Source organism: Clavelina lepadiformis, chromosome 3, assembly GCF_947623445.1.
Source record: "Clavelina lepadiformis chromosome 3, kaClaLepa1.1, whole genome shotgun sequence".
NCBI lineage: Eukaryota > Metazoa > Chordata > Ascidiacea > Aplousobranchia > Clavelinidae > Clavelina > Clavelina lepadiformis.
In genome coordinates this window covers 22,351,865-22,379,380 of record NC_135242.1, presented here as the reverse complement: position 1 = coordinate 22,379,380, position 27,516 = coordinate 22,351,865, and the positions used below count along the sequence as shown (strand labels likewise).

Genomic DNA, 27,516 nt, shown 5'->3' with positions numbered 1-27,516 from the left:
ACAACATGACAACGACGGGGTTTATCGTATACTCAATATAATGAAAACGCTGGGAGGCCTTATAACATGAATTCTTGTAGCTGCAGATGGTCATGTACAACCATAACCTTATAATCTTAATACTTTGTTGTTACTGCTCGTAAATGCAGTAGTATACTATATAAATAATACTACTATATATGCAAGTATACTTCCCGAAATTGTAGTATGTATAGTTCTTAACCATGGTGTATTCCGTGTGCTATGTCACTCACAAATTACCAACAAGTCCCATTAGGTGATATATATGCGCGTTTCAATCAATACTTTGGCTTAAGCTGGTTCCGCAATTCAAGACAGACGATCTTTTTTTGGACACAATTGAGACTCTTTGTAGTATTTCCGTGTCGTTAGTTAGATTTACTAAACAAAGGCGAACTACTCTTCTGTTCTGGAAGTATGAGGCTTGGGCACTTAGCTATAAATAGCTTTTTGATCGAAGTGACCTTCGCTGATGGTCGAGTTCGAGATTTTTAGATTGTCTGCATTCAGACTTACTTACACCACAGCAGCAGAGCATAGTTTTCTACCATTATATTACAATCTATTGTAGTAAAAAAGAGCGAAATCAAAAGTGGTGAAACTAATTGATTGTGTTAATTGTATAAATTGACTAATTTGATTGTATGGTATATCTTTATACCAGTTGCACAGATTTTCATACAGCTTTGTCAAGAAAAACATTTCAAACTTCCGCCAAACAACTTATTTTAAGAGTGGCTTTCAATTTCTTTTAAAATTATTCCCATGTGCTTCCGGGTCTCTTCCAAAGTTTCTTCCCATGATTTAAGAGGTTTGTAGCCGAAATGTTCTTGAAACTTCCCGTGGGAAAAAGTAAAACAAGTGCAAACAGCCTTTAGAGCACCAGGACAAATTCCACCCTATAAAAACACATTTAAACTGATGGCCATTGATCTATGCTTGATGTTGGTAAATACTCAAAATATTCTTACAATATATCAGTTCTCAATTCGGATGTTATGCACTTACTTGTGTGTTGAACCCTAAAAGTCGAAGAAAGCCTTTCACATAGAAAAGAATAACAAGAAAAGTGTACATAATCCAGAATGGCAATATTGGTTCTCTGTGATGCATCTTGAAACCGTACGGCTCCAGAAATATTTGGTTTAAGCGCGCAAACGCCAATTTCGGTGTGTCGTCTCCAATGTAATAAGCGTTGCCGCCTATTGTTGACGCGATCATCTGAAAAAGTATGACGTCGCACATTGACTATTTTCTGTTACAGACTCCAGAAAACTTAACTTGCCACTCTAAAACAATATCTAGGCCTAGGGCTTAATGATTTTGCCAGTATGCATGTCCCGCCTTCTTATACGGATTGGAAAGGTATAAAGATGGAATTTACAACAAGCCAGGTTAGTAAGAAGATTAACTACGATTTTGCAATTTTATGACATATACCTGAATTTGCTTAGCGGCCAGTACGTGACACCAGGCAGCATTGTCGATGTAGATCCGGGAATGGAGATGTGACGGATCACTCGGAGAAGGAAGGGTTTTACTTTTGAGGTTGTCTCTGGCGGTTTCAATCAAAATCTGGTAATCCAATCCCCCGTAAATTTCACCAGGACGCAAGGCGCATGTAGTGAGTCTCTTCAAAAAGGGTATATTCACGTCAGTTAACCCTATAGAGGCGATCTATCTTATTTCATGGTATAAAATCTGTTTAGGCCTTGACATAAATCCAGTCTCCAAGCATCTCATTTGGGTTATTTACTCAATTGTTTCTCGTTTTTAAACCTCAGTGAAGTGAAACGTTTTAGTAAAGATTCAAACCTTTCCGTCTTCAAGTTTTCTTCCATTTGCAGCGAGAACAAGATTCTCTGCTTCGTGTTTAGTCTCGCCATAATACATCACGTGCTTCACCCTGTAGTGTGTGTCCTCGTTTCCATTGTACATGGGGTCGCGATAAACGTTTGGGCCCACGGTCTCCATCGAACTGGTGTAGACGAAATGAGACACGTTGCAATGACAACACACATCGATAAGATTCTTTGTACCTACAAATGATGGTAGAACGTTTTACTCACCACTCAGAAAACGAAAGAGAAAATGGTTATCCTCGAGTGATTATGAACCTATAGGCCGGCAAGTTTAGTGCTGGAGCCTTTTTTCTAATATTTTGGACATGCACTCTCTTTATCGCCTTCTGAATCGTAAAAATCGCCAACTAATGACATGTTGCCTACGGATGTGTTTGACATCTGATGTTATCATCACCCTACTGATGTTGTTTCTTGTAAATCTCTACAAGCATGCGATTATGACGAGATTTCAGTGTTCTGATTGAATCAAAACCTGATGTTAGTCTCTTTAACCAGGCCAATACTCACCTTGGACGTTCACCTTCCACAGCTTGCTTCGTGGAAGCTCATCCCGAAAGTCAATGATGGACGCCATGTGAACGACCACATCGACATCTTGCAAGGCCGAACGTAAAATCTTGCGATCTGTAATGCTTCCTACAATCCATTCAACGTTTATCTTGGCTTCTAAATACAAAAATCATTTCAGTAGTCTGTAATAATTACCGTACTAGTGTCTGTTGTTAAATGCCTGCTAAACATTTTGCTTTGCATTCGGAAATGTACAGGTTATAGGAGTTGTAGGAGTTATTGGCATATTCTTTGAATCGTAAGCCTTTAAGCAAAGATTACAACCTTGCCATTCCACTATTACGTAATCACAGAGTTTCTTGTAAATCTTTTATCAGTTTGTCGATAAATTCCAATCAAAAACAGCACTAAACCTCATTACCTGTGCACGCCTCTTTCTGTTTACGCTTGACTGCTTCGCTGAAGTTTAGATCCAACAACCTCAAATCGGTGACGTTATCGATATTTTTCTGACAAACTATCTCAACAAATTTCGTTCCAAGTCTACCAGCTGCCCCCGTCACCAAGTATCGCTTTTTTGTCATATTGTTCAATAAATTATTATTTTAGGACGTTTTAACTCGCACCTCGGCTAAGCAATAGTAGTAAAATGCCTTGCACCTGGATTAAGAAAAATTTATTGTTATTGTTTCATCAATAATAAACTGGTAATTGTGACGTTTCGCTTAGTGTGCGAGTAAGTCTTTGCAGCTTAACAGCTGTTGTGTTTGAATCTCACGGAAGAACGCCTCAAAAATAAAAGCCCAAACCTTTTGATGAACTGTCCTCATGACATATGATCAACAACGCCTTGTCACCACCCATCTAAACTATGTGGCCGACCCTGCACACAGTCACAGCAAAACGTGGCGTACAGTTGCACTGTTTGCTGTAGAAACTTGAAATTTAGTGACTTTTCCTAAAATCGGTTCAGTTATCTGTCCAAGTTTGTTTTATAAAGTTTGATTTTGTAATTTTGAGATATTATCATGTTTTCATAACTTTGCTCTCTCTCCGCATTGAAGCGTATCATAGCCTGATACTACCTAGTACCTACCTACAGTATAACGTGATTTAACGCAAGCAAACTAGGCTAAATGGCCTACCGCCTCAAGCATCATCTATTATTGCATTAGTAGGCTACATCACGTTGTACGGAAATGTAACGTGTCAAATGACTGAGTGTGTAAATCAGCAGTGACTGTAATAGCAGTGCATAAGCGGTTATGCGTGTTTCATACAAACTATACTTAAGTCGCACCCTATTCTAAAAATACGAAAACGTTTTGATGAACGTGCAGAGCTGGCAGTAACGGCCACAAGGATTGAATCACGTCGGGTTACCAAAATGCGGAGGCTTAACTTATCTTATGTTAACTTATGTTATGTTAACTTAATTTACCTGTTGAATTATCTGACTTTATTGTTGCGTGCGGTTAGAATACTCTAACCTCTTGTCAGCCGAAAGGTTTTAATATTACAACAGAAATAATTTACAAGAAAAGGTTTTTATTGTAGGTGCTGTACACTTTCTCAATGTTACGCATAATCAAGAACATAGTAATACCACTGCTTATAAGATGTCTATTGAGTTGCAATCACCATAAGTAGCGTAGAAAGCTCTTCTGTTCGTTTCGGTGATTTTCTCTATCTGCCTCCCTCTCTCTCTGCTCGCTGGTGAGCGTGCGAGCTTATAAAACGTGAAGCGACGGGAGTGAAAATGTTCGACAAGAAAAACGCAGCATTTCAGAACATGTGCAGCGAGGAAAACAATGTGTTGGCAATGGGAGTTAGGCTACATGTAGTTGAAGCTGACACGTAGATAAATTATCAGTATAAAGTTAAGAAGCGGGCATTTGCAATAAAGATAAAGCACAGGTGCTGGAAACAACCTGGGAACGTAGTAAAAGGAGTGTTCACACGAAGTTATTCAGAGCAAGTTTTCAAACATCAAACGACAGTTGAAGTGTTATCAAAAAACAAGTTCATAAACTTCAATCAATAACTGGAAAATATTTTTCCAAGAAATGATGAAATGGTATTAAAAATGCCACCCAGGCCGCTACAAACGTAAACGATTCAACTAAAAGACAACCAGCCAACTGGACATGAGTCACATTTTATTAGTTTATTACATCACATTACATTATTATTACATTACTAATGAAAAAATTAGAAACTTTCCGTGCTGGCTTTTGCTTAGTTCTTAATTTAACTTCTCAGCATCCTACAATTGATATAAACATGATTTGAAAAAACAACAGCCACTGGAGTAGATTATTTTTCTCACTGATCGGAAAGTGACGATTAGTTTACCTGTTCCAAGTTGTTGGGTAGATACGTCGCACAATCAAAGCTTGTTGTGACATAAAAACCGGTTCTAGCTTGCAAAAAAGTACTGCGTACTGAAGACATGCAGTACCAGGCCAGCTGAGGAATGCCCGTATTTTTCTTAGTCAGGGTTTGACGTAATAATAGGTCGCAGCGAGATTGCAATCCACTACCAGATTTAGGATATATCTGTACAGCCAGCAGCAACTTTGAAGTTGACTTGCTTCGCTCGAACTACAAGAAATTACTTCGTATAGGCCTAGTCTTAGTATAGACAAATACAACATACTGATTACTTTAAGAGAATGACTATTTCACCTTAAGTAGGTCACATAGATTGTTGTTAAAGATAGGTGGTGAGGTTAGGAGAAAGGCCATGCAAAAAGGAGATATTAGCTAGTTAAGGTTTTATTGGAGTTAGATTTACATTAGAAAGGAGATTTAGGTTAAGTTTAGGTTATTATGTTGTAACATTAAGTTAAGTTAACAAGAAACCGTAAAAAATAGCTTTCAACGCTTGATTTTTTACGATGAAATAGTGGCAGCCTAACTTTAATACTGGATTAAGTGATCAACCCGTCGGGCTTAAATTCTCTGGCTTTAATACTACCATAAAATATGATTACAAAAGGAATACTTAAAAATTATTCTAGAACAAATTGAAAATTCATGGTGGTCAGTTAATCGGCCCTTGTCCTTTGGCTTGAAATGCGCCACAGAATAAATCAAGCGTAACGGAATAAATATGGTCATAGTCACAGTTTGTTCACTACGTACAGTTGCAGTTTGTCAGTTCTAGATTAACCAGCTCTTCTATCAGTCACAGCATAGGCTTGGAATATTCGTCTGAAGTTACTAAAACCAGATTTACTTACATGAACATGAGTATTCGCTTTCCTTCGATTCGCGAAGCAGATTTCAAAGAAATCGAAATACTAATTAGAGAAGGAATGCTGGATCAACACCGTGGTGTTCATAAATACGCCGTTTTAAAGTCGGCCAAAGTCCAGGTAAAAGTCGCAACATGGCAATGGATGCGTGACGAATTTAACTGTGCTTTTATTGCCTTTGGATGAATAAGTTACGTATAACGTTGCTTACAAAAAGTATATGCTGGACGGTTGTCAACCAATAGTTACATGTTAAATACTGATGTTTGCATTTTCAGCTTGCCATAGTTATTCCAACCTTGTTCATTTCTTCATTTTTTCAACATCGCCTCTTCATTGCTATCGTTCTCTACTTGGGCTGTCATATTGCAGCTTACTTGCACGGTGAGATTACAAATAGTGGTTTTCGCACATTCCTTGGTACGGTTGGTGTAAAATTACGTGCAGTCCAGGCACGTTTAGCAATAGAAGTTTTGCATATGCTTTTGAAACGGTAAAATTTTAACCTGGGCTCACACAAAGATTTATCACGAACAAATTTCGCGTTTATTTAACTAAAATTATCTTCTCATTCGAGTTTCACCACCAAGTTTCGTTCCTAGTTATCGCTTCACAAGCGTTTGAATACGTTCAGAAATGGTGGTTTTATTCTCGCCAATTAAAATGACGTTTCGCGTCATTGACGTCATTAGAGCGGCGTTTTTCAAATACAGTACTTGAACGATAAGCGATACGCCATTTGGTTCAAGGTTTGACAACCTACTAACACTGTTGCTACCATATTGCTTACACTTTTTCGCCTTCTAAAGTGAGGACACTGTGGGAGAAAGTTATAAAAGAAGAAATGGCTGAGTTTGAGACTTGGCAGCGATTCAACAGGCTGTACTGTCGGCGTCCAAGTGATAAATTCTGGGTTGCCGTGGATACGACGACGTCAACAATCGTGGGAACCATTGGGGTGACATTGGCGGAAAATTCGTCATTTTTTGAAGTGAAAGTAAATCTTCTGATTGAGATTGTTACTGGTATTTAAATGTAAACATTTTTCCTGCAACCACAGTAATGACAACTACTGCGATTAAACGACTTCAGAGAGGCTTCAAGGGCAATCCTTTATCCACAAAGTTCTGTACAATTTGCCTTGACATTATAGCGGGTTATTTCACATCAAATGCATCTTACACAACTTCTTATTTCAGCGCATGTCAATCGCGAAAACTCATCGTCGTCGCGGTTTGGCGCAGAAGCTTCTCGAACAAGTTCTCCACCATTGCCAGAAAGTGAAGAGAGAAGAAGCTAATGTCGAAAAAATAATCCTAATCACCGAATATTCCCAGCTACCTGCGATCAAACTATATCAAAGAAACGGGTTCAAGTTTACCAGAATCTTTACCTTTTCCATGATGGCTGGTTTGACTAAAGCGAAACTCCGACAATTTGTAAAACCTTTATGAACGGTGACTTTTGATAGAAAATCCTGCTTCCGACATGGTTAATTCAATGTGGTTTTTTGACTGTTACCCTACCTTAAAACAGGTTCATATCAGGCCTGTAAATATCTTGGGCACCGGAGAAAACCGAAAGGTTTCTGGAAGGGTCGAAACAACAACTACTGCCAAACCACTACTTGTAAACTAAGCTTAACAAATGTTCTCCTGGAGAGAGTGACTTCTTCCGGTAGAAACCGAGCTCCTCTGGGGCCCAACTAATAGTTACGGACCAGGTTGACTTGTACTTCACTAATTGGTTGAAAGATTATTCGTAAGCCCTATAACAATAAAAATGGAACGGTACAAGAAAAAAGTTCTGACTTCAAACGGCAGCACTTTTACCATATTTCTATATGTGACAGTTTTTTCGTAAATGTTTGCATTGGTAGTTAGAAATTTTAAAGATCAGGGAAACATTTACAAGTTCATCTTGAAATTTCATCTGATCTTATCAAACTTGCATTTGATCTTGCAAAAAAATGAAGTTAAGTAAACAACATACGCGTTCGTATTCGTACAATCCGCAAAGCAGAGACAGAGAAATCAAATTACTCATCCGAAAATAACTATTAACAGGGATTTTATCCAAACTAAGACGGTAGGTATTCTTTGCCTAGATCTCGTTGCAAGCATTCAGGGTTGGTTTGTGATGTGCGATAGTAGCCTCTTCATTCAATGTCCTTTGGATTGAAAAGCCAATCTCTTTAAATTGGGACATGACTCCTATAAGTTACTATATTACCACCAAACGGTAACGTCTACGAAAAAGAATGTACCGTTGTGTTCAGTAAATGTAACTTACATAACGACGCACAGGTACTTATAATGTAGCAAAAGTGTTAAAGAAGAGGTTATCGTGTTAGAAAGGTTACCGGCACGCTGGTTACTTATTCAGCTACGTAATGAAAACGTGGAGTTGTTCACCGGTTACTTGCAGCTTCAGATTTGTTCATTTCAATCTTGTTGACGTGAGTTTTTCTGATCAGTTTTTACAGCAAGTGCAATGTTAGCACAAGCAATGAAATAATCTAATCATTTACTCATTTCAAGTTTGGTGGCAGTGCTTACCTCTATCGACATAGCACCGCTGCAGTTAACACCCGGCACGTTTGAATGATTGAAAGCAACTCATTCGTTTTTCACATTCCTCTTTTTATGAATCTATCTATCACCGACAACAAAAAAAGACCGGGGTAATAATGACGGCATCAATAATGACGTGATACCGACATTTATCCTGTAAATAATGAAGACTATTACGTCATTATTGGAAACGATTAGCCTAACGAGTGGAGAAATATTGCCTATATGTGCCCGACATTTATTTCAAGCTGTTATGGGTCGGAAAGTTGTATACGTTGTGTTATGCTAATTAAATAATGAAGATTAAAGAAAAAATATAAACAATTATGGCATTTGCAATGGCGCGTTAACGTTTTATCGCTTTTATTGTTTGCCAACACTGCGCTCTATAGCTGTCAGTAAGAGTAGGCTACGTCAACTCCTCCCGAGGCATAAAACGCTTACCAGAATTCCACAACACCTTTTCCGCTTATAGGGCCACCCAAGCATGATGCAATTTACTACTACTACTACTTCTGGTTCCCAAACTGCAAGGAAGGTTGTGTTTTGGTCGGCTCTGTTACGTAAAACTTCAGACGTTTTTGATGAAATGTTCTGCCTTTTTATTATTATTTCGAAAACCGTTTTGCAATGAAAATTGTTTGTATGGCAACGTGCGAAGGACAATAACTGGATATAGCGACAAGCTTTCAAGCAGCAGAACCTAGGTAAGATAGCAGACTAGCAAATTCCACAGCGCCTTAGCCCTATCTAAACCAGGTGAGCGAGATTACCATTTTAACCCTATCCTAACCAGGCTCGCGAGTTTACTAAAAAACTAGGTGTGGCCGACCCCGCACACACATTTTCAATCGTTAATTACTAGAAAACTATACGTCGTAAACTGATCGGACTTTGACAGGTTAGTAGAAAAATCATCTGGCTTCCTGTATACATCATAATTGTAAAACTAAAGAAAGTGAATTTAGTGTAAATTAAGTATTTCTAAAAGTGACAAATTTCTAAAAGTGACAAATTTCTAGAAATTCTTCTTGTTACGCTGCGCCCCCGCTGTGCGGAAAACCAGCTGACCACGAGAAGAGAACGAAAGAGAATAGTTAGTCGAGTTATTGGTGCGTAAATGAGTAATACGCTTCAATGCGGAGAGCAGAGCAAAGCAGAGGAAAATTATGAAAATATCGCAATATCTTAAAAATTACAAAATCCAACTTTATCAAACAAACATGGACAGATAGCAGAACATTTTTTAGGAAAAGTCACCAAATTTCAAGTTTCTACAGCAAACAATGCAACTGTACGCCACGTTTTGCTATGACAGTGTGCGGGAGAAGCCAAGCTTAGTTAGAATAGGGTTAACTCTGTGTGGCCGACAGTACGCACAATGAGTAAAGAAAAACGATACGTGTAATGAAATTCCTTTGTTAAACTCGCCTCGTTTTATCTTGATTACTTGTATTTGTCTGCTTCGCGCATTCCTCAGTTGTAGACTAAGATTACTCCACGGTTCGTATTGTCACAAACGAACACCCTTTGAGCTGTGAGGTTGTGTTGCTTTTCTACTATTATTGTTTTACTATTATTCTATTATTTCAGGTGAATGATTTACGTTAAATAAAGCTAAGAATAACGGCATCTTTAGTACAATACGTTTCAATGCGGAGAGAGAGCAGAATTATAAAATTATGACAACATTTCAAAAATTACAAAATCAAACTTCATAAAACAAACATGGACAGACAACTGAACCGTTTTTAGGAAAAGTCACCAATTTTCAAGTTTCTACAGCAAACAGTGCAACTGTACGCCGCGTTTTGCTGCGAATGTGTGCAGCCCCCCTGGCTACGCCTTTAACTGTGTGCAGGGTCGGCCACATAGTGTAGATAGGGTTAAGGCGTTGTTGATCGTATGTCATGAGGACTTACAGTTCATCCAAAGGTTTGGGCTTTTATTTCTTAAACGCTCTGGCGTTAGATTCAAACTCAACAGTTGTTATACGAAGCTGCAAAGACTTAATCGCACACTCAGCGAAACGTTGGTCACAATCACCAGGTGAATTATATTATTAATGAAATGATAACAATAAATTTTGCTTAATCCAGGTGCAAGGCGTTTTATAATCAATGCTTAGCCGAGGTGGGAGTTAAAACGTCCTAAAATTAATAACTTATTGAACAATATGACAAAAAAGCGATACTTGGTGACGGGGGCAGCTGGAAGACTTGGAAGAAAATTTGTTGAGATAGTTTGTCAGAAAAATATCGATAACGTCACCGATTTGAGGTTGTTGGATCTAAATTTCAGCGCAGCAGTCAAGCGTGAACAGACAGAGATGTGCACAGGTAATGACGTTTAGTGCTGTTTTTGCTTGGAATTTATCGACAAACTGATAAAAGATTTACAAGAAACTCTGAGATTACGCAATAGTGGAAAAGCAAGGTTGACTTACAGTGATGTTTGCTTAAAGGCTTACGATTCAAAGAACATGCCAATAACTCCTACAACCTATACATTTCCGAATGCCAAGCAAAATGTTAGGAGATATTTAACAACAGTCACTACTCACTAGTACGGTGATTATTACAGACTACTGGAATGAAATGATTTTTGTATTTAGAAGCCAAGATAAACGTTGAATGGATAACTGGAAGCATTACAGATCAAAGCATTTTGCGTTCAGCCTTGCAAGATGTCGATGTTGTCGTTCACATGGCGTCCATCATTGACTTTCGGGATGAGCTTCCACGAAGCAAGCTGTGGAAGGTGAACGTCCAAGGTGAGTATTGGCCTTGTTAAAGAAACTGACATCAGGTTTTGATTCGATCAGAACACTGAAATCTCGTCATAATCGCATGCTTGTAGAGATTTAAAAGAAACAACATCGTTAGTGTGATGATAACATCAGATTTCAAACACATCCGTAGGCAACATGTCATTAGTTGGCGATTTTTACGATTCAAAAGGTGATGAAGAGAGTGCATGTCCTAAATATTAGAAAAAAGGCTCCAGCACTAAACTTGCCGGCCTATAGGTTCATAATCACTCGAGGATAACCATTTTCTCTTTCGTCTTCTGATTTGTGAGTAAAACGCTCTACCATCGTTTGTAGGTACAAAGAATCTTATCGATGTGTGTTGTCAATGCAACGTGTCTCATTTCGTCTACACCAGTTCGATGGAGACCGTGGGCCCAAACGTTTATCGCGACCCCATGTACAATGGAAACGAGGACACACACTACAGGGTGAAGCACGTGATGTTTTATGGCGAGACTAAACACGAGGCAGAGAATCTTGTTCTCGCTGCAAATGGAAGAAAACTTGAAGACGGAAAGGTTTGAATCTTTACTAAAACGTTTCACTTCACTAAGGTTTAAAAACGAGAAACAATTGAGTAAATAACCCAAATGAGATGCTTGGAGACTGGTATTATGTCAAGGCCTAAACAGATTCTATACCATAAAATAAGATAGATCGCCTCTATAGGGTTAACTGACGTAAATATACCCTTTTTGAAGAGACTCACTACATGCGCCTTGCGTCCTGGTGAAATTTACGGGGGATTGGATTACCAGATTTTGATTGAAACCGCCAGAGACAACTTCAAAAGTAAAACCCTTCCTTCTCCGAGTGATCCGTCACATCTCTTTTCCCGGATCTACATCGACAATGCTGCCTGGTGTCACGTACTGGCCGCTAAGCAAATTCAGGTATATGTCATAAGATTGCAAAATCGTAGTTAATTTTCTTACTAATCTGGCTTGTTGTAAATTCCATCTTTATACTTTTCCAATCCAAGAAGGCGGGACATGCATACTGGCAAAATCATTAAGCCCTAGATATTGTTTTAGAGTGGCAAGTTAAGTTTTCTGGAGTCTGTAACAGAAAATAGTCGATACGCGACGTTATACTCTTTCAGATGATCGCGTCAACAATAGGCGGCAACGCTTATTACATTGGAGACGACACACCGAAATTGGCGTTTGCGCGCTTAAACCAAATATTCCTGGAGCCGTTCGGTTTCAAGATGCATCAGAGAGAACCAATATTGCCATTCTGGATTATGTACACTTTTCTTCTTATTCTTTTCTATGTGAAAGGCTTTCTTCGGGTTTTAGGATTCAGCACACAAGTAAGTGCATAACATCCGCATTGAGAACTGATATATTGTAAGAATATTTTGAGTATTTATCAACATCAAGCATAGATCGATTGCCATCATTTTAAATGCGTTTTTATAGGTTAAAATTTGTCCTGGTGCTCTCAAGGTTGTTTGTACTTGTTTTACTTTTTCCCACGGGAAGTTTCAAGAACATTTCGGCTACAAACCTCTTAAGTCGTGGGAAGAAACTTTGGAAGAAACCCGGAAGCACATGGGAATAATTTTAAAAGAAATTGAAAGCCACTCTTAAAATAAGTTGTTTGGCTGAAGTTTGAAATGTTTTTCTTAACAAAGCTGTATGGAAATCTATGCAACCTGTATAAAGATATACCATGCAATCAAACTAGTCAATTTATGCAATTAAGACAATCAATTAATTTCACCACTTTTGTGAATTCGCTCTTTTTTTACTACAATAGATCGTAATAGAATGTTTGAAAGCCATGCTCTGCTGCTGTGGTGTAAGTCAGTCTGAATGCAGACAATCTAAAAATCTCGAACTCGATCATCAGCGAAGGTCACTTCGTACCAATCAGCTATTTATAGTTTAGGTGACCAGGCCTGGATATTTCCAACTAGAGCATCAGAACAGAAGAGTAGTTCGCCTTTGTTTAGTAAATCTAACTAACGGAAATGCTACAGAGGCTTAATTGTGTCAGAAAAAAGCTCTCCTGTCTTCAATTGCGGAACCTGTTTAAGTCAAAATATTGATTGAAACGCGCATATATATCACCTAATGGGATTAGCTAGTAATTTGCGAGTAACATAGAACACGGAATACACCATGATTAGGAACTATACATACTACAATTTCTGGAATTATATTTATATATATATAGTACTAGTAGTATACTACTGCAGTTATGAGCAGTAACAACAAAGTATTAAGATTATAAGGTAATGACTGTGTGATAAATATATCAATTAATGTAATATAAAATTGTATACGACATAGAATTCTCGTCTATCGAATCAGTGAAGCATAACACTGCGTGACGTAATCGATTGTTCCCTTGTGCGTGCATTTTGATTTACTCAGTCCTTTTTTGGTTTTTACGTTCAACGCCGCAACATGTCTTTGTGCTGTTGCTGTCACAGTGTTCTATCTTGATGTATTCGTTCAAAGAAACTTCAAATATAATCAGATTATACAGTAGTCATTCCTGTGTCATTATTGCTGAAGTCTATCAAAGTTCACTATTAAGTAATACACAAGGAAACAGACTTTGTAGTGTAAGTGGGTAAACCTTACAGGCTAAGGGACCATATACCACTTTTCATTACAAACTGATGCAGCCGAGTGAGGAACGAATTGACGATAAAAGAAGACATTTCCATTACAAGTGTGGTGGAGCCGAAATCGCTGAGAACTACGCTTTTCTTTGGGGAACAACCTATGAACAATTAAATTTGAGGTTGAGAGAAGTCTAGTAATCTCAGACTACAAGTTTCGAAGATATGTCTTATCTACATCGTATGCAAGTGCTCAACGAAGACTCGTTGAATTCAGTCAACTTCGAATGCAACAATGACCGACGAACAAAGCACTCCAGTGAAAACACTTTGTCGGTATTTGGACATTCAGTAATGATTTTTTGTTTGTTTTTTTTCTCTATGTAGTATATATTATAGCTTTATTGTGTAGTTTACCTTAATTGATGGTGGCTTAGTTGCCATACTCTCTAAACGGTTTAAGTCATGCCGTGGAGAAATATTTCTTTGTGTTATTTTGTTATGCTTTAAAACATAGCGGTTGTTTTCGAAGGTTAAACAAATGCCCAAGGCTAACACCGATACACTATGTTGAATGTCAATTACAAAACGTATTTGACTAATTTTATATATATGTTTTGCAAAACGCGTATTTCCAAGTGATATATTCACGCAGCTACGCTGGGAAAACCAGACGCTGTAATATGATTGAATGGTCTTATATTTGAAAATGCCTAGTGCAAATTTCTCTTATGTTGATCAGAACGCGTGAACATACAAAACTTTTATACCATTTTGTTTACGGAAATCGGCGTCACGACATGTGAGATGAAAAATTTGCCGACGTTTCCTCATTTTGCTATCCTGCGCAAGAAACCGCAGCTAGCATACGCGTGATGTGTCAAATGACATCCTGCGTTCTGTTTTCTATTTAAAGTCGTGACATAAATGTCATCATTGTTTGTTTTGTACGCTAATTTTGCCTTCTGAGTTACAGCACACATACTACTATCTTTTTGCGAATGTATTACCAATATGATCTATATTATCACTGTGTAACACGATTTTTGTTCCCGGGTTCTAATTGATATTTCCTGATCTCTCTCACCTAGAAACTTCCAAAAATCAATATAGTCCATTCCAAACATTGATTTTGTGGTTAGGAGAGTAATTTTTTGAATTTGCTGGTATGTGCAATATTGTGCATGGTTATACTGATTTACCCTATAGGAAATGGATATTTACCAAACTGTCTTTGATCGCTGTAAGTCCATTTTTAATCGCTTGGCATCGACTAAGAAGTTATATTCTATCAATGTATTTACTAAATATTCTGACGCGTTAGTCGTAGGCTATCGATTGCTTTTCCGCAAAGCAAATTACAGCCAACTTTTGGCTATTTTTCTGTCTGGCAAAGGGTTAATTCTGAGTTTGCATAATAACAGGCAACGAATTAGAATTTTTGTTATTAAAATCAAATCACAAAGCACAGGCATTTGGTACATGGGAATTTGCACATAAATGTATTAACTGTATCCGAATCAATACCATCATTAAATGTTAAATGCAAAACTAAATAAATATTTCAGGCTAAAACACTTCAAGTATAAAATCAGTTAAAAATGGGATGTTTTGCGGGATTTTCCTTTGTACTCTACATCACTTTCCCGCATCAAGGCCCTGACATAATCTCCCATCATGCTTTCATTATATTGCCCTTGGTATCTCCTTTCAAAATCTTTTAAGTCTTGATGGAATATCTCTCCCCTTGTTCTTTTGAATAAGCTCCCATATTGTCTTTAAACTCGTCCAAGTGAGCATCAAGCATATGTACTTTCATGGACATTCTGCACCCCATGTTTCCATACGACTTTACCAAATTGGCAACGAGTTCGGCATAGTTATCTTCCTTGTTATTGCCCAAGAACCCATTCACCACATCTGCAAAGCTATCCCAAGCCTTCTTTTCAACATCATTAAGCATTTGGATAAAATCATTCGACTTAAAAATCTTTTTAATTTGTGGCCCAATAAATACACCAGCTTTTACTTTAGCTTCTGATAGTTCAGGAAACAAGTTCTTGAGAAACTGGAATGCGTCACCACCTTTATCCAATGCTTTCACAAATTGCTTTATAAGCCCAAGTTTTATGTGAAGGGGAGGAATAAGCACTTTGTTTGGGTTAATCAACCGAGTTTGCTTTACGTTTTTCTCTCCAACAACTAATTCGTTTCGTTTTGGCCATATTTGCTTTTTGTAGTGTTCTGTGGTAGCCTTACTATCCCAAAGGCAAAGGTGGCAAGGATACTTGGTGAACCCCCCTTGCATACCCATCAAAAACGCTACCATTTTAAAGTCCCCAATTACTTCCCAGTTATATTGATCATACTTTAAAACATTCAACAAAGTCTTAACATTCTCATAGTTTTCTTTCAGGTGGACTGAATGAGCAAATATTGCAGAGTATATTAACATTTAAAAGTGATTAACATCCATCTTGGATGCTCTTTAGCCATATCTTTGATATCTTTTCTCAAAAATATTGCGATTTTAGAATTTCAGTCTCTAAACCACAAAAACAAAGTTTATATGAAATAAAGTTGATTTTCGACACCTACTGGTCCTAAGCAATAGGGAAAAATCGATTAGAACCTGGGAACAAAAATTTTTTTTTTTTTGTTACATTGTGTTATCATCATGCTTTACCATTTGTTGTGATTTGATCTATATTAACCGCATTATATGGATTTTGTTATTATTACTTTGTGTTAATTATGGCTTATCGGGACTTGGTTTCTATCTTGCTTATAAATTGCTTTAAAATTGCATTTTAAAACAATTTCTAGGGGGAGGTTATGTGATAAATATATCAATTAATGTAATATAAAATTGTATACGACATAGAATTCTCGTCTATCGAATCAGTGAAGCATAACACTGCGTGACGTAATCGATTGTTCCCTTGTGCGTGCATTTTGATTTACTCAGTCCTTTTTTGGTTTTTACGTTCAACGCCGCAACATGTCTTTGTGCTGTTGCTGTCACAGTGTTCTATCTTGATGTATTCGTTCAAAGAAACTTCAAATATAATCAGATTATACAGTAGTCATTCCTGTGTCATTATTGCTGAAGTCTATCAAAGTTCACTATTAAGTAATACACAAGGAAACAGACTTTGTAGTGTAAGTGGGTAAACCTTACAGGCTAAGGGACCATATACCACTTTTCATTACAACTGTACAGGACCATCTGCAGCTACAAGAATTCATGTTATAAGGACTCCCAGCTTTTGCATTACAAGGTGTACCCCGTCGTTACCATGTTGTATAAAAAATTCTCAAACAAATGTTTAAGCTGTACTTTTTCTGGAAAATGCGCGTTACAGTCACTAGGTTAATCATTGATGAAACATCAACTAGATTACGCTTAAGTTAGCTGAACTGCAATTTCACACAATTGACCAGTTTGCGGCAAACTTGGACGGTGCAGGTTGTCTGAACTTTAAATTGCAATCAGTTTACTGCAAATAAATGGCAAAAAAGCGATACTTGGTGACGGGGGCAGCTGGTAGACTTGGAATGAAATTTGTTGAGATAGTTTGTCAGAAAAATATCGATGACGTCACCGATTTAAGGTTGTTGGATCTAAATTTTAGCGAAGCAGTCAAGCGTAAACAAAAAGAGGCGTGCACAGGTAGTAAACGTAACACGGAGTTTTGCATAAAGTTCAAAATTTAATGTCACTAGCCTACTATTACCACGATCGAAGTGACTTCCATGTTTTAAATACACAACTTCTCGCATCATATAATCTTAGGACGATTCGATTAGTTTTTGCATATTGTGTAATACCGCATGTTCTAAAGCAGGGGTGGCCAACCAGTCAGAGACTAAGAGCCTCATTCTATACTGTTTTAACCGCAAAGAGCCACATCATACACATTATCATTTATGACGTTATTTCTTATTACGTCATAATACTGCATGAAATATTGTTTCAGTTGCATCATCTTCATTCTGGGTCGAAATCTGATGTAATCAGTCATTATTTAGCAAATATCAATTGAACATTAGCCAGTAGAGATTACTTTTCTGTTTATCTGCCTAAAATGGGTAAAATGTGCTCTCTTTCGAAGGTTCAATATGAACGAAAGAGCCGCATAATACCAGGCAAAGAGCCGCGGGTTGGCCAGTCCTGTTCTAAAGAATCGAATAGGTAGACTTAGTTAAATACATGCGTAAAAGCTGCTGAAGTACATTGCTGCATAGGTATATTGTTTGAGAAAATAGCCAGCCACCGACAATTATTTGCCCAAAATGTGCTTTCAAACTAAACGCAGAGCCTTACAAATAAATCCCGATAACGACAAGTTTGCAACTTTTTAGAAGCCAACATCAACGTGGAATGGATTGTAGGAAGCGTTACAGATCGCAAGATTTTGCGTTCAGCCTTGCAAGATGTCGATGTTGTCGTTCACATGGCGTCCATCATTGACTTTCGGGATGAGCTTCCACGAAGCAAGCTGTGGAAGGTGAACGTCCAAGGTGAGTATTGGCCTTGTTAAAGAAACTGACATCAGGTTTTGATTCGATCAGAACACTGAAATCTCGTCATAATCGCATGCTTGTAGAGATTTACAAGAAACAACATCAGTAGTGTGATGATAACATCAGATTTCAAACACATCCGTAGGCAATATGTCATTAGTTGGCGATTTTTACGATTCAGAAGGCGATGAAGAGAGTGCATGTCCTAAATATTAGAAAAAAGGCTCCAGCACTAAACTTGCCGGCCTATAGGTTCATAATCACTCGAGGATAACCATTTTCTCTTTCGTTTTCTGAATGGTGAGTAAAACGCTCTACCATCGTTTGTAGGTACAAAGAATCTTATCGATGTGTGTTGTCAATGCAACGTGTCTCATTTCGTCTACACCAGTTCGATGGAGACCGTGGGCCCAAACGTTTATCGCGACCCCATGTACAATGGAAACGAGGACACACACTACAGGGTGAAGCACGTGATGTTTTATGGCGAGACTAAACACGAGGCAGAGAACCTTGTGCTCGCTGCAAATGGAAGAAAACTTGAAGACGGAAAGGTTTGAATCTTTACTAAAACGTTTCACTTCACTAAGGTTTAAAAACGAGAAACAATTGACTAAATAACCCAAATGATATTCTTGAAGACTGGATTTATGTCAAGGCCTAAACAGATTTTATACCATAAAATAAGATAGATCGCTTATAGGGTTAACTGACGTGAATATATCCTTTTTGAAGAGACTCACTACATGCGCCTTGCGTCCTGGTGAAATTTACGGGGGATTGGATTACCACATTTTGATTGAAACCGCCAGAGACAACCTTAAAAGTAAAACCATTCCTTCTCCGAGTGATCCGTCACATCTCTTTTCCCGGATCTACATCGATAATGCTGCCTGGTGTCACGTACTGGCCGCTAAGAAAATTCAGGTGTATGTAATAAAATTGCAAAACGGTAGTTAATTTTCTTACTAATCTGGCTTGTTGTAAATTCCATCTTTATACTTTTCCAATCCAAGAAGGCGGGACATGCATACTGGCAAAATCATTAAGCACTAGATATCGTTTTAGAGCGGCAAATTAAGTTTTCTGGAGTCTGTAACAGAAAATAGTCAATGCGCGACGTTATACTCTTTCAGATGATCGCGTCAACAATAGGTGGCAACGCTTATTACATTGGAGACGACACACCGAAATTGGCGTTTGCGCGCTTAAACCAAATATTCCTGGAACCGTACGGTTTCAAGATGCATCACAAAGAACCAATATTGCCATTCTGGATTATGTACACTTTTCTTGTTATTCTTTTCTATGTGAAAGGCTTTCTTCGGGTTTTAGGATTCAGCACAAAAGTAAGTGCATAACATCCGCATTGAGAACTGATATATTGTAGAAATATATTGAATTATTTACCAACATCAACCATAGATCGATGGCCATCATTTTAAATGCGTTTTTATAGGTTAGAATTTGTCCTGGTGCTCTCAAGGTTGTTTGTACTTGTTTTACTTTTTCCCACGGGAAGTTTCAAGAACATTTCGGCTACAAACCTCTTAAGTCGTGGGAAGAAACTTTGGAAGAAACCCGGAAGCATATGGGAATAATTTTAAAAGAAATTGAAAGCCACTCTTAAAAAAACTTTTTTGGCTGAAGTTTGAAATGTTTTTCTTAACAAAGCTGTATGAAAATCTATGCAACCAGTATAAAGATATACCATGCAATCAAACTAGTCAATTTATACAATTAACACAATCAATTAATTTCACCACTTTTGTGAATTCGCTCTTTTTTTTTTTCATTACAATAGATCGTAATATAATGTTTGAAAGCCATGCTCTGCTGCTGTGGTGTAAGTAAGTCTGAATGCAGGCAATCTAAAAATCTCGAACTCGACCATCAGCGAAGGTCACTTTGTATCAAAAAGCTATTTATAGATTAGGTGACCAGGCCTGGATATTTCCAACAGCAGAATCAGAACAGAAGAGTAGTTCGCCTTTGTTTAGTAAATCTAACTAATGACACGGAAATGCTACAAAGAGTCTTAATTGTGTCCGAAAAAAGTTCGTCTGTCTTGAATTGCGGAACCAGTTTAAGTCAAAGTATTGTTTGAAACGCGCATTTATATCACCTAATGGGACTTGCTGGTAATTTGTGAGTGATATAGCACAAGGAATACACCATGATTAGGAACTATACATACTACAATTTCGGGAAGTATACTTGCATATATAGTAGTATTATTTATATAGTATACTACTGCATTTACGAGCAGTAACAACAAAGTATTAAGATTATAAGGTTATGGCCGTACAGGACCATCTGCAGCTACAAGAATTCATGTTATAAGGACTCCCAGCTTTTGCTTTATAAGATGTACCCCGTCGTTGTCATGTTGTATTGAAATGAAACTAGTCAAACAAATGTTTAAGCTGTATTTTTTTCTGGAAAATGCGTGTTACCGGCACCAGGTTAATCATTGATAAAACATCAACTAGATTACGCTTAAGCTAGCTGAACTGCTTTTTCACACAATTGACTAGCTTGCGGCAAACTTGGACGGTGCAGATTGTCTGAACGTTAAATTGCAATCAGTTTACTGGAAATAAATGGCAAAAAAGCGATACTTGGTGACAGGGGCGGCTGGAAGACTTGGAACGAAATTTGTTGAGATAGTTTGTCAGAAAAATATCGATGACGTCACCGATTTAAGGTTGTTGGATCTAAATTTCAGCGAAGCAGTCAAGCGTAAACAGAAAGAGGCGTGCACAGGTAATAAACGTAACACGGAGTTTTGCATTAAATTCAAAATTTATATGTCATTAGCCTACTATTACCTACTATTACCTACTATTACCACTATCGTCGTAACTTCCATGTTTTAAATATACAACTTCTCGCATTATATAATCTTAGGACGATTCGATTAGTTGTTGCATATTGCATAATACCGCATGTTCTGAGGAATCGAATGGGTAGACTTTGTTAAAACATACGGAAAAGCTGCTGAAGTACATTGCTGCATAGGTATATTGTTGGAGAAAATAGCCAGCCACCGACAATAAATTGCACAAAATGTGCTTTCAAACTAAACGCAGAGCCTTAAAAATAAATCCCGATAACGACAAGTTTGCAACTTTTTAGAAGCCAACATCAACCTGGAATGGATTGTAGGAAGCGTTACAGATCGCAAGATTTTACGTTCGGCCTTGCAAGATGTCGATGTGGTCGTTCACATGGCGTCCATCATTGACTTCCGAGATGAGCTTCCACGAAGCAAGCTGTGGGACATCAACGTCCAAGGTGAGTAAAGATGGGTCTCATATTTGATTTCAAGCGTCAGGGAATGAAAGCTAAAGGTTTTTCTTGGCCTACCCACGCTATATTTACTGTAGAGTAGGCTCTAGGGTGGCCGGTTCATCTCTCTCGACTGTCTGTTGCTTTCAGTTTTGGCCTAGCCATGTTATTTCGCTCTGGGTGGTGCTGATTGTATATATTTCAAAATCTTCACACTGCAAAACTCAAATCTAGGTCTAGCGATTGCCGGACGAACGTCTTAATCACCAGACCAAGAATTTTTCATCTAAGGTACTTAGATTTGGTTGAAGCCAACATTTACTTTCAGCTCGGTCAGAACAACTTCCACTCTCACCCGAAACTGGTGCAAGGACATGTTGCAGAACGCCACCTGTTGACGTTTGAAAGAAAGAAATATCAGAATTTTTGTGCTATCTATAGTTTTTTTTCTTGTTAATAGGTACAAAGAATCTGATTGAAGAATGCTGTCAATGCAACGTCTCGTCCTTTGTCACCACCAGTTCGTCAGAGAGCGTGGGTCCGAATACCTACCGCGACCCCATGTACGATGGAAACGAAGACACGCCTTACAGGTTGAAGCACATGATGTACTATGGCGAGACCAAGTACGAAGCGGAGAAACTAGTGCTGGCATCAAACGGCAGAAAACTAAACAACGGAAAGGTTTGAAATTAGCACTCCAACAAGTTAAACCTATTGCTACAACCGAAGCTGTAAAAAGTTGCGTAGGGTAACAATATTTTAATCGAGCTTTTAAGACATTTCACTGCAAAACAAAAGTCTACAACCGTTCTTTCTAGAGCCTTACAACTTGCTCCCTGCGTCCTGGTGGGATTTATGGAGGAGCAGATGATCCAGTTTTGACACAAGTTATCACTGCAAACATCAAAAAAAGGGTTCTGCGATCTCCAAGTGCCCCTTCTCATCTTCATACCAGGATCTTAATCGACAATGCTGCCTGGTGTCACGTGTTAGCGGCTCGGCAAATTCAGGTTTGTTTTTGTTAAAATGCTGCGATATTCGATACCAAAATCATTCTCTCCATAGACTGTAGAATTTGTTTGAACTTAGTTAGAACTGTAGCAGGAGTTGATTTGCCATAGCCTATACAGCATAATGCTTTAATTGTGCTTTGCAGTTTGGGTGCATAGTAAGTACAGTATGCAGGTTAATTTGCAATGTACAGAGTGATTTTCTAGAATTTTCCAACCCTAAATGGTCATTAATTTTACTTTGCAGGCGAACGCAGCAGTGATAGGAGGCAACGCTTATTTTATAGGTGACAACACTCCAAATCTTTCATACTTACGCTTGAACCATATCTTTCTGGAGCCGTACGGTTTCAATATGCATCACAGAGAACCATTTTTGCCATACTGGCTTATGTACTCTATTCTTATTGTGATGTATTACATCTTCTGTATGATGCGAGGCTTAGGATTTGATGTCCAGGTAAACGTTTGCTACACTGTCATGCTTGGAGAACAATTTTGAGTTTCGGGTTCACTAAAAATTGACGTGTACTTATTAGGTTCCATTTAGTCCCAGGGCCATGAAGGTTCTATGTTCTTGTTTTACCTTTACTCACGATAAGTTTAAGAAACATTTCAACTACAAGCCCTTGAAATCGTGGGAAGAATCGTTGAAAGAAACCCGGAAGTACGTGGGAATCATCGTGAAGAACACTGAAGCTTCCTCTTAAACATTTTTCCTTGAAAATTTTGAAAATTTCAACTATTTTGTGTTTTTGTTTAATTTACGTTCAAACATGAGTATGAGAATAGTTGGTGCTCAAAACGGCTGCAATTAAAATTTTTGTACCTATGTTGGTTCTGATGTTTTGTTTGTCATGGTGAAGTTATTTACCATTGTCAGTGTCACTTTGCACTAAAATTCTCTTGTCTTTTTCTATATGGAAGTTATCTAATCGTCAAAAAAGCTCCAAAGTTTGAGTTTCGCACTTGCTTACTCACAGTGAAAACGGTTGACAGTCCGAAAATAAAGCAGCACTTTATATTAAATACTGAATCAAACAGTTGCCAACATAGACAACAAGAAAAGCACGTATCAGTAAATGCACGAAAACATTTATTACACGACTGTATACTGCGAAATTGATAGCAAATTATAGGTTTTTATATTTATTTTTCATTTGATTCTTCTTCCATCAGTTGGTTGTAAATGCTTTCGACTTCCATCTGAGTTAGGAGAAAAGATTCCTTCCACGATAGCAACGGCTGGTAATAGAAGCGTTTGCTGAACTTTTTGTGAGAGAAAGTGAAAGGAACGCACGCCGTCTTCAAATACGTTGGACTGACCGGTTCCTTAAGTCACATAAATTTATGTAATATTTCAAAGGTTTTTTGCTGTAAAAACTACAGACGATAGAGCTCAGCACAAATTATCCAGCAGGATTAAAACCTGAACATTTTAACACTTTTAAAAGTGTTGTTCAAAGCAGAATCTCGAGTTTAAATTGTTCTGAGGACTAAATAATTAAGACTTTAAATTTAACCCGAGAGCCGCAATGCACATTAAAAAGTTGTAAAGATAGCACAATGAGTGCATATGTTACAAATGCAGTGCATTACATTACCAGTGCATTATTACTCCATTATTACTCCATTATCCACTATTACTCCATTATCCATTATTACTCCAGTGCATTACAAATGTTTACTACAATTCTGTATTGTTGACGTTTTGAATCTAAATACAATTCCGTGACGCTTAAAGTGATAATAGTTTTTTATTTGAAAAGTTAAAAAGACAATATGGACCGCACAAAATATTCTCACTGTCCACCTGTTTGAAAACCCCTAAATGAAAGTGAATATCATCTTGCGAAGTGGATACCTTGTACGCACAAAGACCCACCTTCACAGTTTTTCCAAAAATTCTTCCAAACATGTTAATCAGGATGGTGACGTAGTACAGCAGTATGACGCCACAATAAAAGAGCCAAAACGGAATTTTCCCTTTACGATAGGAAAGTTCGAAACCGGAAGATTCAAGAAATCTCGCCGCAAGCTGATCATAAGACATGTTAGGCGTGTTGTCTCCAACGTAGTAAACACAGCCACGTAGAAAGTATGGGTTCTCCTATAAAACATTAACTATAAAGTAACTTAAGTTGCTGAAATGACACATACAATTTGTAGTAATTTAACCTAACAGACATATAAAAATATGCAAAATGAAGCAAAATTACTAAACCTTTTAAACTTAAAATAAACGCACCTGAATTGCTTTTGCTGCCAACACGTGCGCCCAGGCTGCGTTCTCGATCCGCATATGAACTTGCGCGTGGTTCGGGTCACAAGGTGTAAAAATAACTTTACTTTTGTGATGTCTATAGATTACCTGCAATATGATTGGATCATCGAGGCCACCATAAATGGTAGGTAGCCTTAAGGAACAAGTATGGAAATGCTGAAAAAGCGAAAACGTTAGCGAAGTCAAGGTTGTCTTAAAGGGTTTTATGAGTCTTAAAAATTGAAAGCCTAAAAATTTTACTCGTTATTCTTGACACTTATCGCAACACATCCATCCACCTTAGAGTTCTGCAGACGCCGGCCGCTTGCACTCAGCACAAGTTTCTCGGCTTTGTACTTGGTGTACCCATACTCGGTTACGTGATCGATCTCGTAATGCGTTTTCTCGTTTCCAAAGTGCATAGGTTCTCGGTTGGAATTCGGTCCGATCGCCCTGACGGAGCTGGTGTAGACTAAATGTCTAACGTTTTTCTGGCAACAAACCTCCAGTAGATTGCTAACAGCTGCAGTTACGAAAATGCAGGGATATGAATAATGTCAAACACCACCACCATTTTTTCCTCAAACTGTTGTAAATGTGAATTCTAAAGCCTTTCATGATGTAGTGGTTCTTGAAATTTTGTATTTCATTAGTATTTTTATTTGTGCAAATATGCGTTTTTCATTTTAAATTTTATGTATACTGCAAGGTAAGTTGATTATACAGTTACAATCTTGCAGTAGGTTATTGGTTCGCCGTACATGGATTTGCCAAAATATATGTAATGATATTATCCGCAAAACTATAACTTATGGCAATAACACATTATTAAGACACAGAATTAAGTTATGTCTTTAAAATGGACAATATGGATTAAATAATATTTAAGTAAGCACACACGAAAGATCAAAGCTAGAAATTTTAGTAGTGCCAAATCGCACAGTGCGGTACCGTGGGAAATGAATGAGTTATACCTTGAACATTAACTCGCCACATCTTTTCAGCTGTAACCTGACCTTCATAATCTACCACTTCTTCTAAGTGAATCACCACATCGACATCTTCGAGTACTGTGTACAAAATTTCTCTCCTTGTTATGTCCACCACCATCCACTCCACGCTGATATTGGCAGCTGCATGTAGTTCAAAAGTCTAACGATTTGAAAACCTCCGAAATTAAACGTTCAGTTAATGGAAACTACATAGCATTGTGGCCTATACCAATACTTTAAGATTTTTATTTATTACATTTTTTTAAGATTTAGAATTTTAGAAAATTTTAAGACACGGCCACTTTTAAAGACTAACTGCTAATATTTTTGGAGCGGTTGGAGAAGTGAAAAGGTAAACAGATTGCTGTAGAAATTTATGAGACTGTTTTGGTGCCCAAAACACCTTAAAAACACACTGCTTTTAGTTACTAATTGCAGTAGTTTTGTCATTAGCTTAACGTCTGGCATCTACAGGTTATCTTTCAGTCTTTACCTGTACACACCTGCACACAAGACTTTTTGCTCTTCGAGGATGGTTCCAGTGTAATCAACATACAATAGTCTCAAATCGGTGACGCAATCGATGTTATTTTTGCATAACACTTCAATAAAACTCCTGCCCAGTCGCCCTCCTGCCCCAACAACCAGGTATCTTTTCATGTACAAGGTCATCCTTCGTTCCTATATATGCTATCTCGATGTACAAGCCTGTAATGCTTAAAAACTGTGTCACTTGATCCCATGGGGACAAAGAATGCCTATAACCATTAACAACGAGATGGGCTTTGCTTGAACGTTTGCATTATACCGCTCTCAAACCTGCTGTTTCTTAAAAATGTTTTAACGGTAAGTAAATGAAAAAGTAAAGATCTGCATTGTAAGAAATATAGACCTAAAATTTATAGCGTAACTTATTGCTGTATTGATTTATCAGAATATCATTGACTGACTTTTCGTTTTCCAGCTAGTGTGACGTGTGACCTGCATTGTGATGATCGTCTTCATCGACCCATATTTTAATTGATCTTTCTTCGAATGAGCACGAGCTATGGCAATTGTGCGAGTGCAAGACGTTAACAGCTGGAAAAGCTCAGAGAAATAATTATCTGTGCGGTTTGACCAAACCGAGTTAATTATTACCACGCAGCTGTGCAGTGTGTTGTTAATTAGAATCGCCTTTTTCTTTCGTTGCTATTATTTCATTCTACGCAGAGCCGATAAATATGAACCCAATTTACCGCTACAAAGCTTTAAATATTGTTGATATCAGTGATAACGTTATTGTTAAACTGGGGGGAGGGTCAGATATAGATGTTCGTGTGAAAAAAAGAAGTTCCCCTGGTTTGTTCAGCGGATCTACACATGTTTGTTTGTTTACATAACTCTGTAATACTAGAGCCCATATCTTAGCAACTGATGGAGCTGACGGCCGAAAAGGAAAGCTCAGGAAGCGAAAGAATCATGAAATCGCTGCTCGAATCAAACTTCGTTTTCACCAAGCTCGCTCCTTCAAATTTCGAGTCCGTCAATTCAATGTCAAGTAGATTTGAAAGGGATCATTGACATCGCAAAGAAGCCTGTTTAACCAAGAAACCCAAACTCGACAACATGAGATGTTTTATGAAACCAACGTGGAACAGTTATGAAAACATTTTCTTCAATTTCTAGTTTTCTTTACAGCCAGTGTTGTTTGCAGGTTTCAGCTTATGTATACGTTATTTTGCAATTAGCTCAAGATAAAGATACTTTTATGATTGGTTATGCCTTGAGTCTCATTTGAACATTTGCTTTAACAATACCTGTACAGATCG

The 27,516-nt window shown here is 37.8% G+C and overlaps 6 protein-coding genes across 12 annotated transcripts; 4 read left to right on the top strand and 2 right to left on the bottom strand.

The window, feature by feature from the left end:
• Positions 1–694: 694 nt before the first annotated feature.
• LOC143449727 (3 beta-hydroxysteroid dehydrogenase type 7-like) lies at positions 695–3,095 on the bottom strand. The gene is made up of 6 exons (XM_076950040.1): positions 2,818–3,095; positions 2,394–2,552; positions 1,837–2,060; positions 1,462–1,653; positions 1,030–1,242; positions 695–920 (listed from the first exon to the last, which is right to left on the bottom strand). The coding sequence occupies exons 1-6, from the start codon at positions 2,978–2,980 to the stop codon at positions 750–752; spliced, it is 1,122 nt and encodes a 373-aa protein (XP_076806155.1). The 5' UTR covers positions 2,981–3,095; the 3' UTR covers positions 695–749.
• A 2,264-nt stretch (positions 3,096–5,359) lies between these two features.
• LOC143450077 (N-acetylaspartate synthetase-like) lies at positions 5,360–7,370 on the top strand. Its single transcript, XM_076950483.1, has 4 exons — positions 5,360–5,776; positions 5,935–6,040; positions 6,466–6,653; positions 6,856–7,370. The coding sequence occupies exons 1-4, from the start codon at positions 5,642–5,644 to the stop codon at positions 7,108–7,110; spliced, it is 684 nt and encodes a 227-aa protein (XP_076806598.1). The 5' UTR covers positions 5,360–5,641; the 3' UTR covers positions 7,111–7,370.
• Positions 7,371–10,333: 2,963 nt separating this feature from the next.
• Positions 10,334–13,167, top strand: LOC143450351 (3 beta-hydroxysteroid dehydrogenase type 7-like). Its single transcript, XM_076950861.1, has 6 exons — positions 10,334–10,568; positions 10,844–11,002; positions 11,336–11,559; positions 11,743–11,934; positions 12,144–12,356; positions 12,466–13,167. Exons 1-6 carry the CDS (start codon positions 10,406–10,408, stop codon positions 12,634–12,636), a joined length of 1,122 nt encoding a protein of 373 aa, XP_076806976.1. The 5' UTR covers positions 10,334–10,405; the 3' UTR covers positions 12,637–13,167.
• A 3,936-nt stretch (positions 13,168–17,103) lies between these two features.
• Positions 17,104–19,977, top strand: LOC143450759 (3 beta-hydroxysteroid dehydrogenase type 7-like). Its single transcript, XM_076951430.1, has 6 exons — positions 17,104–17,292; positions 17,985–18,143; positions 18,477–18,700; positions 18,882–19,073; positions 19,283–19,495; positions 19,606–19,977. The coding sequence occupies exons 1-6, from the start codon at positions 17,130–17,132 to the stop codon at positions 19,774–19,776; spliced, it is 1,122 nt and encodes a 373-aa protein (XP_076807545.1). The 5' UTR covers positions 17,104–17,129; the 3' UTR covers positions 19,777–19,977.
• A 647-nt stretch (positions 19,978–20,624) lies between these two features.
• On the top strand, positions 20,625–23,365 carry LOC143450758 (3 beta-hydroxysteroid dehydrogenase type 7-like). Its single transcript, XM_076951429.1, has 6 exons — positions 20,625–20,912; positions 21,285–21,443; positions 21,898–22,121; positions 22,259–22,450; positions 22,698–22,910; positions 22,990–23,365. The coding sequence occupies exons 1-6, from the start codon at positions 20,750–20,752 to the stop codon at positions 23,158–23,160; spliced, it is 1,122 nt and encodes a 373-aa protein (XP_076807544.1). The 5' UTR covers positions 20,625–20,749; the 3' UTR covers positions 23,161–23,365.
• A 136-nt stretch (positions 23,366–23,501) lies between these two features.
• Positions 23,502–26,859, bottom strand: LOC143449763 (3 beta-hydroxysteroid dehydrogenase type 7-like). 7 transcript variants are annotated; one of them, XM_076950080.1, is made up of 7 exons: positions 26,656–26,859; positions 26,209–26,413; positions 25,688–25,846; positions 25,013–25,236; positions 24,699–24,890; positions 24,336–24,560; positions 23,504–23,782 (listed from the first exon to the last, which is right to left on the bottom strand). In XM_076950080.1, exons 2-7 carry the CDS (start codon positions 26,375–26,377, stop codon positions 23,600–23,602), a joined length of 1,152 nt encoding a protein of 383 aa, XP_076806195.1. In that variant the 5' UTR covers positions 26,378–26,413; positions 26,656–26,859; the 3' UTR covers positions 23,504–23,599. The 7 variants fall into 7 exon arrangements, with proteins under 7 accessions (XP_076806196.1, XP_076806198.1, XP_076806197.1 ...); XM_076950081.1 differs by lacking the exon at positions 26,656–26,859 and having other exon boundaries at positions 23,502–23,782; positions 25,688–25,783; positions 26,209–26,638; XM_076950083.1 differs by lacking the exon at positions 26,656–26,859 and having other exon boundaries at positions 23,502–23,782; positions 26,199–26,391.
• Between the last annotated feature and the right edge of the window lie 657 nt (positions 26,860–27,516).

Excerpts from the sequence above, each read along its gene's own strand:
- LOC143450351 (XM_076950861.1), top strand. The coding sequence starts at position 10,406 with ATGACAAAAAAGCGATACTTGGTGACGGGGGCAGCTGGAAGACTTGGA. Across the intron at positions 11,003-11,335 it reads GTGGAAGGTGAACGTCCAAG|GTACAAAGAATCTTATCGAT; the intron begins GTGAGTATTGGC and ends CATCGTTTGTAG. Across the intron at positions 12,357-12,465 it reads TTTTAGGATTCAGCACACAA|GTTAAAATTTGTCCTGGTGC; the intron begins GTAAGTGCATAA and ends GCGTTTTTATAG.
- LOC143450077 (XM_076950483.1), top strand. The coding sequence starts at position 5,642 with ATGAACATGAGTATTCGCTTTCCTTCGATTCGCGAAGCAGATTTCAAA. Across the intron at positions 5,777-5,934 it reads TAAAGTCGGCCAAAGTCCAG|CTTGCCATAGTTATTCCAAC; the intron begins GTAAAAGTCGCA and ends TTGCATTTTCAG. Across the intron at positions 6,654-6,855 it reads CGTCATTTTTTGAAGTGAAA|CGCATGTCAATCGCGAAAAC; the intron begins GTAAATCTTCTG and ends TTCTTATTTCAG.
- LOC143450759 (XM_076951430.1), top strand. The coding sequence starts at position 17,130 with ATGGCAAAAAAGCGATACTTGGTGACGGGGGCAGCTGGTAGACTTGGA. Across the intron at positions 17,293-17,984 it reads ACAAAAAGAGGCGTGCACAG|AAGCCAACATCAACGTGGAA; the intron begins GTAGTAAACGTA and ends GCAACTTTTTAG. Across the intron at positions 18,701-18,881 it reads GAAAACTTGAAGACGGAAAG|AGACTCACTACATGCGCCTT; the intron begins GTTTGAATCTTT and ends TCCTTTTTGAAG.
- LOC143449763 (XM_076950080.1), bottom strand. The coding sequence starts at position 26,377 with ATGACCTTGTACATGAAAAGATACCTGGTTGTTGGGGCAGGAGGGCGA. Across the intron at positions 25,847-26,208 it reads GCAAAAAGTCTTGTGTGCAG|CTGCCAATATCAGCGTGGAG; the intron begins GTGTGTACAGGT and ends AACTACATGCAG. Across the intron at positions 23,783-24,335 it reads TTTTTGGAAAAACTGTGAAG|GAACCGGTCAGTCCAACGTA; the intron begins GTGGGTCTTTGT and ends ATGTGACTTAAG.
- LOC143449727 (XM_076950040.1), bottom strand. The coding sequence starts at position 2,980 with ATGACAAAAAAGCGATACTTGGTGACGGGGGCAGCTGGTAGACTTGGA. Across the intron at positions 2,553-2,817 it reads ACAGAAAGAGGCGTGCACAG|AAGCCAAGATAAACGTTGAA; the intron begins GTAATGAGGTTT and ends TTTTGTATTTAG. Across the intron at positions 1,654-1,836 it reads GAAAACTTGAAGACGGAAAG|AGACTCACTACATGCGCCTT; the intron begins GTTTGAATCTTT and ends CCCTTTTTGAAG.
- LOC143450758 (XM_076951429.1), top strand. The coding sequence starts at position 20,750 with ATGGCAAAAAAGCGATACTTGGTGACAGGGGCGGCTGGAAGACTTGGA. Across the intron at positions 20,913-21,284 it reads ACAGAAAGAGGCGTGCACAG|AAGCCAACATCAACCTGGAA; the intron begins GTAATAAACGTA and ends GCAACTTTTTAG. Across the intron at positions 22,122-22,258 it reads GAAAACTAAACAACGGAAAG|AGCCTTACAACTTGCTCCCT; the intron begins GTTTGAAATTAG and ends CGTTCTTTCTAG.